This window comes from Silene latifolia, unplaced genomic scaffold, assembly GCF_048544455.1.
Source record: "Silene latifolia isolate original U9 population unplaced genomic scaffold, ASM4854445v1 scaffold_62:4597612-6569265, whole genome shotgun sequence".
Lineage (NCBI taxonomy): Eukaryota > Viridiplantae > Streptophyta > Magnoliopsida > Caryophyllales > Caryophyllaceae > Silene > Silene latifolia.
Window position 1 is genome coordinate 928,754 of NW_027413539.1, and position 9,043 is coordinate 937,796.

The 9,043-nt window shown below is 39.9% G+C and overlaps 1 protein-coding gene across 1 annotated transcript; it reads right to left on the minus strand.

The window, feature by feature from the left end:
• Window positions 1-7,978: 7,978 nt before the first annotated feature.
• On the minus strand, window positions 7,979-8,758 carry LOC141639947 (uncharacterized). The gene has a single exon (XM_074448917.1). It carries the CDS (start codon window positions 8,756-8,758, stop codon window positions 7,979-7,981), a length of 780 nt encoding a protein of 259 aa, XP_074305018.1.
• Between the last annotated feature and the right edge of the window lie 285 nt (window positions 8,759-9,043).

Sequence of the window (9,043 nt, forward strand, 5' to 3'; positions counted from 1 at the left end):
AATGTTTGCATAAAATTTCGTGTGGCACAAAATTTTTGTCTCGGCAAATTTTTTTTTGGAAAACCGTGTTGGCCTTCATGTTCACGGCCTGATTTTCTGTTTTTTTGCATCGTTTTGCGTGCTACACAAATTTATTAGATCAATCGATCTCTTGTTTTCAATCGTTCTTCACATGTTGTAATTTTAACCGATAATTATTGCAATATGTTGAAGATTAACAATTGTAGTTTGATTTCTATACGGATTAGATTAAAATTGCAATTGTGTTTTATCAAACCGTTTTGTTTTGATCTCTTGTTGCTCACGATTTTGAGCCGTTTAATTTTTTTTTTGGCCATTAGATGCTCTCGGCATTTCAGCCCTATATAAAAAAAAAAAAAAAAAAAAAAAAAAAAAAATTTGTACTGTTCACGTACAGCAGTACAAGAAAAAAAAAAAATTTTAAGTTTTTTTTTTTCGGCCTTTATTGCATAAAACGTTTTTTTTATGCTTTCGCTTGATGGTGAAATGGTTCACCCACGAACAATTAAATTACTTTAAAACAATTTAAAGTAACGGATTATATCGAATTAAAATTAAGTTGATGAAGCGGTTTTGTCACATAATTTTAATTATCTTTGGTGGTTTGGATAAATTTAACATAATTACGGAATTATGTCACGAATAAATTTAAATTTTAGTTGATGCATTTTATTTATCGTTCTTGTTTAATTTGAATGTTTTTAATTACGTATTTATTTATTTTTGCAAACGGTTGTAACTTAGTGTGGCCTTAGTAGAACGTGTTACCGTAATGATGGAACACGGTCTTGGTTGTATTTTGAGATCTCGTATCTCCATTTTATTTTTATTATTACAAGGTTTTATTTAGAATGTAAATAGGTTTACATTTGTAAATTTTAATTGTAATTTTGAGAAGACTAAAGATGGAGACCGGATGCTCACTCCCGCTACATGGACAAAGATGGAACATCAAGACAAGCTTTTCGGGTCCAACGGTGGATTCCAAAGTTGTATTTTGTTCTTTTTACTAGGATAGGCCACACTAGGAATTTTTATTTACGTATCGCATTCATTTATTTATTTCATTGTAACGATAGTATGCATCATATTCCGCCTAAAAACCAAACCACCTAATAATTGCATGAAAACTGACACATATAGAGGTCACGAGTTAGTTTTTTTTTACATTCGCATGTCACACGATTTTAAGCCATCACCCAAATTTAATTCATTCACGCAGACGCTAGTTATTCGTTCACTTAATATGAATTATAATTCAGTTGATGGGATCTTCCTCGTATAAACAAAAATTGAGAACGGTCTTTATAGGTCAAAATCCAATGAGTCCCTTCTTCGTCGGTAGGCATAATATGACCCCTTCTACGTCGGGTAAGTTAGAACCGATTGACCTATTTTATCTCAACACTATGGTCACTCGTACGATCCTGTGATTATGGTGGACTATAGATAGGATTTACGGAAATCTATCGACCAAGAGTTCTTCCGGAAGAATTAGCTAAACAGTTGGCTTATCAATTTACAGAAATTGAGTCTTGGGATCACTTGTATCATTCTTGAAGGAGATCAATTATGCAAGTGCATTGAGTCTACACGTTAAAATGAATTTTAAATAGACTTAAATCACCTCGATGAGTTGCTTATTTCGTTTCGTTTTTCTTTCTTTTTCAGTGTAGATCACAAACTTCTAAACTGCTAATAACAAATGGCTGGTTCTACTGATAACCCAATGCCAAGTGCCACATTGGACCGTGAGTCCTGGCTTCGGATCTTCATGAATCGGATGAATCGGTCTACTCGATCAAGAATGATGGATCAAACTTCGGAGACTGGGAGGCGGCATTACGGAATGCTGCCGCCGCCGACGGGAAGCTCAAATATCTATTAGAGCCCCTCCCGCAAACCCAGTCCCACGGCTAGAGTCAAAATCACCAAGTTTAATGATTTCTGTATGGAAGCGGGTGCGATTAAAAACGTGCTCATTTTTGCAATGGAATCCAATTTGCAGAAACGCTTCATAGCCCATGGTGCGAACAAGATTTTCACCACGCTCACCAAGGAATTCTCGAAAGCACCAAGAATCGTGACCTATGAGCATACCACTCGCTTCTTTGATGCGAGACTCCAGAAGGGCCAACCAGTTAGCCCACACATTCTCAGCATGATTGAGAATGTCGAGAAGCTGGAGACCTTTGATTGTAACATCAGCGAGAACATTGTTATCGACCGCATGCTTCATTCACTCCACGATGGTGAGTCGAGTACCTCGTCAGACGCGACAAAGAGCAAGAATGAAAACATGGAATGCCATCATTGCCACAAGACTGGGCATTGGAGGCGTACATGTCCTGTTTATCATGAGGACTTAAAGGCAGATCGTGTTAAACCTGTTGGTATGTCTTCTCTCTCTTCTACTTTTATTCATATGATTGAGATTAACCACGCAAGTTACGGAACTTGGGTACTTGATACTGGTTGTGGTTCTCATCTGTGTAATCATGTGCAGGGCCTCCGAAATCTCGAGCCTCTCGTAAAGGGTGAGGTTGACCTGCGTGTTGGGAATGGAGCAAGAGTGGCTGCCGTCTCAAAGGGGACATATGTAATCCAGCTTCCTAGCGGATTTGAGTTGTCATTATATGACTGCTATTATGTACCCAGTCTTTCCAAAAACATTATTTCTGTTTCTGCACTTGACAAACTTGGTTTTTCATTTGTAATAGAGAATAATACTTGCATTTTCTCATTACACGATATGATTTATGGCAAGGCGCCTCCATGAATGGAATTTATGTTTTAGATCGTACAACCGAAATATTACACGTAATGAATAAAAAGTTAAAGGTTGGTGATAAAGATCAAACGTATCTATGGCACTCGCCGTATGGGACACATTAATGAGAACGCGTAAAAACTCTCATTAAAAATGGAGCTATCTCGGCCTTTGATTTTCAATCATTTGGCACGTGTGAATCATGTCTCATCGGTAAGATGACTCGTATTTCCTTCAAAGGTGTTGGAATGCGCGCTGCTGACCTATTAGGGCTCATACACACGGATGTATGTGGTCCTATGTCAATCACCGCACGAGAAGGCTATAGGTATTTCATCACTTTCACGGATGATTTAAGTAGATATGGCTATGTCTACTTAATGAAGCACAAAAGTGAATCCTTTGAGAAATTCAAAGAATACCAAAATAGGGTACAGAACCTACTTGGTAGAAAGATAAAAACACTACGTTCGGATCGTGGTGGCGAGTATCTTTCTCACGAGTTTGATCAACACCTCAAAGATCGTGGGATTGCCTTACAGCTTAACTCCACCGAACACCTCAATTGAATGGTGTGTCCGAACGGAGAAATCGAACACTACTTGATATGGTTCGATCCATGATGAGTCACACGGTGTTACCCGACTCATTGTGGGGTTATGCTCTTCTCGTCACCGCTCTAATACTTAACCAAGTCCGTCTAAAGTCATTGACAAGACTCCATATGAACTATGGAAGGGAACGGTCCCTAACTTGTCCTTTATACGGGTTTGGGGCTGCGAGGCTTATGTCAAGTGGAGACACGAGGATAAGCTCGGCCCGCGATCGGTCAAGACATACTTTATAGGTTATCCTAAAGGAACACTTGGTCATTACTTCTATTCGCCAACCGAACAACGTGTTTTTGTTGCGGCTAGTGCGACATTCTTAGAGAAGGAATTTCTCGAGAATGCAAAGAGTGATAGAACCTTCGACCTGTCGGAGATTCCAAAACCAAATACCGAGCAACTATTGGAGGAACCTATTCCTTCAATCCCGGCTGCGGTTAACATTCCTGAGGAACCTAGGAGGTCGGGAAGAGTCTCTATTCCTCCGGACAGATACATTGGTATGGTCGAGGAACATGACATAGATGACGTTCTACTCTTAACGAGTAGTGAACCCGCAACCTATAAAGGTGCCATGACTAGTTCTGACTCAAAGCTATGGCTTGAGGCCATGCAATCCGAGATGGACTCTATGTATGAGAACAACGTGTGGGATCTTGTTGACTTACCTGTTAAGGTTCGTCCCCTTCAATGCAAATGGCTTTACAAGATAAAGCATTCTGTGGAAGGTCAACAAGATATCTATAAAGCACGACTAGTTGCTAAAGGTTTCACCCAAGTGCCAGGTTTGCACTACGATGAAATTTTCGCACCCGTAGTCATGCTGCGTTCCATTCGGATTATCTTAGCGATTGCCGCTTTTCATGACTATGAAATTTGGCAGATGGACGTGAAAACCGCCTTCTTAAATGGTTTTTTGGAGGAAGAGTTGTACATGGTACAACCCGAAGGTTTCATCGATCCAGAACATCCTAAGAAAGTGTGCAAGCTTAAGCGTTCCATTTATGGACTTAAGCAAGCATCAAGGAGTTGGAATCATCGCTTCGACCAAGTGATAAAAGAAAATGGATTTACTCGATCGGTCGAGGAACCATGTCTATATATCAAGTCGAGTGGGAGCAAGATTGTCTTCCTAATATTGTATGTTGACGACATACTCCTGATTGGGAATGACATACCTCTCTTAACTTCGGTGAAAGTATGGTTGAAAAACCATTTCCAGATGAAAGATCTGGGAGAGGCACAAAGAATTCTAGGCATCCGTATCTATCGAGATAGATCACGACGGATGCTATCTCTCGATCAGAGTCTTACATAGACAAAGTCCTAGAGAGATTCAGCATGACTAACTCCAAGAAGGGGTTCCTTCCAATGTCTCCAGGGGTGCATTTGAGCAAGTCTCAGGCACCAGAGACACCGGAAGAGACAGAGCGCATGGCACGGATTCCTTATGCTTCGGCTATAGGATCTATCATGTATGCCATGATATGCACACGTTCGGACGTGGCATATGCATTGAGTATGACAAGTCGATTCCAACAAAGATCCGGTGAATCACATTGGCTGGCTGTCAAGAACATTCTTAAGTACCTACGGAGGACTAAAGATTGGGCATTGACTTATGGAGGCTCTCAAAAGCTATGCGAACCTGCTGCGATGCTAGCTTCCAAACGGATCGAGATGACTCGAAATCTCGGTCTGGATTCGTTTTTACTCTTAATGGCACTGCATCACCGGAAGAGTTCGAAACAAATCTGTTACAAGAGATTCTACGACCGAGTCCGAGTACTATGCCGCGTCTGAAGCTACAAAGGAAGCGATATGGATGCGTCAATTCTTACATGGACTATCCGTAGTGCCTTGTTCGAATGACCCGATAACCATCTATTGTGACAATAGTGGTGCCATCTTCCAAACTAAGGAGCCAAAGTCTAGCAACAAGTCTAGACATGTACAACGGAAAGCTTATCTAATCCGGGATTACGTGGAGCAAAAGGAAGTAGTGATAGAAAAGATTGCTACAGATGATAACATAGCAGATCCTCTCACTAAAGCATTACGACAAGATAAGCATGAAGGGCACGTTAATTCCATGGGAATTAAACGTGTCCCTAAGTTGTAGTACACTTTTATGGATTAGATTCATTCGCTTTTGTACTCTATACAACATCATCGTTTTGATATTTTATATATATTTTGTTTTTCATGTGGATTTGTACGACAAATTTTGAACACCACAAAGTGAATCAACAAACATTATATTTTTCATCCTTAATTGCCCACATGAGCTGATAACTCGGCAATTATTTTGTGACGTTGGTTGATGGTGGGTTCAAAGAGCCATAAGTCAACCAGTTGACTGACCAATCACAGAGGCGATTTATACGGATATTTCGTAGGACACAATTGTGACATCGACGTGGAGTCCTAAATGTTTTATAACATTCTGTGCCCGGTCGTGGATAGGACTTCCATGGTGATCCTAAGAGTCGATTCTTTTGACTATCGATTGTCTCTTGAGACTAAGGCAGATTTTGGGTGATTTTGGTTTCTTTCTCACGGTCATCCGTAACGGGGGCCAAGTAGATTTTTTCTGGTCATTTCATGCTTTGTGCTTAGATTGGAAGGAGTTCGAGTTGAAGGAAATATTCAGCCTTTATCGTGCACTCGATATTTCTCGGGGCCACTCGAGGAGCGTCAGAATCGAAATGCATGGCCATGCTCGGATACGGATTCGTTTTATCGGTTAAGTTACTCTCTAGTCGGGGAAACCACTCTTGATCCGGATCGATTGTAAAAACGACCTTTGTGGATCCAGATCTGCAAATTGTTTTACATTGAGTGGGAGAAATTTTAAATGAATATGAGAATCGGTTATCGCACATACACTTGTACGGACAAGTGGGAGTTTGTTGGAGCTTGTGTCCTCCAGTTAGTGCGGATAACGTCATTGCACATACACTTGTACGGACAAGTGGGAGCTTGTTAGGGGTGTCCTTAACGATTAGTGCAAGGACTTATAAATCTCTAAAAGGATCAAAGGGTATACTTTTGGTATTATTATCGGTTGATCCACGTTTATCAATAACGGTTGGCTTGCTAGATAAGTTTGACGTTATTGTCATACAGATGGCGGTGATCAACTGGTCCCTAAAAGTCACACCTATAGGATACGTTTGAGAGATGTGACGGTATGAAAATACAGTCATGTAGATGCCAATTTTGACTAACCAGTTAGTCTGAGTTATTTGACTAATAATTAGTCGAAAATGTGATGTTGAGATATTTTATTTAATACGGATTAAATAATAATAGCTAAGACGAATTAAGCGGTTAATTCGTAAAATTGAATATAACCGTTTTATATTTAATTAAATGTATATTGAATATAATTATACAATATTGTCTTTGTCGGACATGTATTAATAATTCAACTAATCCGTGTTATTAGTTGATGATTTACTATCCGATAACCGATGACAGTCTATAATAAACACCGCGTTGTATACATTTTAGCCTCGGACCACGAGTTAAAAATAAGGAGAAAATGGAAGCCCATTTTCCCCTTGATCCACTCGGCCAAACCGAGTTAGAGGAGACAAAAGGAGAGCTCTCTCCTTCACTTGAAACCTAATTCATTTGCTAAAAATTTTTAGGGTTTTGAGAATTGTGCCTCTCAAAATTCGGATCTCACATCCAACCAAAACTCACAAAACAATCCTCTCTATATTGCAAGGCAATTAGAGGATTCCTTCTAGCACAAGGGCATATCTCGGACAATCTTGGGTGCATCATTTAGGAGGAGGTCTACTTTGATCTCTCATAGCCTTTTGCACTAGGACCGAAGGTTATTTCTATATCTTTATCGTTTCATCATGTTTTTCGTTTTATGACTATAAATCACATATTAATTTTGCGTTATAATCCTATAAAGAAAGGGTTTTATACGGATATTACCCTTCAGTTTATTAGTCATTGTGACTCGTTGTGTACATCATTTGTTCTAGTTCATTAGTCCTTGTGACTCGTTGTGTGAACCATTTGTTCTTGTTCACTAGTCCTTGTGACTCGTTGTGTAAATCATTTGTCTTTGTAAATTAGTCCTTGTGACTCGTTGTAAACCATTTGCCTTTGTTCATTAGTCCTTGTGACTCGTTGTGTGAATCATTTGTCCTTGTTAATTAGTCCTTCTGACTCGTTGTGTAAATCATTTGTTCTAGTTCATTAGTCCTTGTGACTCGTTGTGTGAACCATTTGTTCTTGTCCTTTAGTCATTGTGACTCCTTGTGTGAATCATTTGTTCTAGTTCATTAGTCATTGTGACTCATTTTGTGAATCATTTGTCCTAGTTAATTATTCATTATGAATCGTTATGTAAATCATTTGACCTTGTTAATTAGTCCTTGTGACTCCTTGTGTGAACCATTTGTCCTTGTTTATTAGTCATTGTGACTCGTTGTGTACATCATTTATTCTTTTTTTTTGGTAAAAGGTAAATTATATTAATAAAGCACCAAATTACATCATCTAAGAGAGTCTGACTATGAAGTCAGACAAATCAAACACACACTTAGTATAATTACATGAGTTTTTCAATCCACACAAGGTCTTTCCTAGCTAGCTTGCCCGTGATTTGCTTGTTAATTTTAGTTCTAATTTCATACTGGATCATGGTCACACATCCATCTGGCCTTAGGAGCTTCATGTCATGCCTGCATCCGTTCCTCTGTCGCCAAATGTGATAGGTAGCAGCATTCAGAATGCTGTTCAGGATGCCTACCTTCAGTCTAGTCATGCCAGCAGTCCTTTTCCAGTCATGGCCCCTGGACTCAGGAAGCACAATACCAACCCAGTTCTGAATACGCATCATAATTTCTTCACTATATTGGCACTTAAAGAACAGGTGTTGTGAAGTTTCCTCCTCGGCTCCACAGAGGCAGCATAGGTTGTCACTACTGATACTGAGACGAAATAGCTTGTCTTTGGTATTGAGTCCTTGATGATGAGTCATCCACGCTACCATTCCATGCTTTGGGATAGTCCACTTATTCCATACCTGATGGTGCCATCCCACTTCAGGGGAGGCCTGTTGCAGCCAAGCATATCCTTTCCCAATAGAGTACGCTTTCCCAGGCATCATGCTCCATTCATTCTGGCTATATGCATTCTGCAGCTCATTTCTGAGTCTGCATACCTTCTTCCAAGTCCAGCTAACATCACTAGGGCACTGGTATTCCCCCCACACGCTTGTTCGAAGGTAGGTGCTATGGATCCATTTAACCCAGAGCTTGTCAGGGTGAGCATGGATCCACCAGAGGAGTTTCCCAACAGCTGCTTTGTTACGTATACATTCATTCATCAGTCCCAGGCCCCCCTGCTTCTTTCCTGTACAAATTTTAGCCCAGGCCACCGTAGGTGTTTTGGTGAATTCAGAGCTCCCACTCCATAGGAAATTCCTACATATTGCTTCAATCTTAACTAAGACTCCCTTGGGTAGGATGAAGATGGACGTCCAAAGATATCGTGGAGTGATTTGTAGACATGTTTAACCAGAATCAATCTCCCTGCATAAGATAATTTTTTGGTACCCAAACTTCTAATTCTTTCAAGGACCTTATCAATGATAGGTTGGCAGTCTTTAATG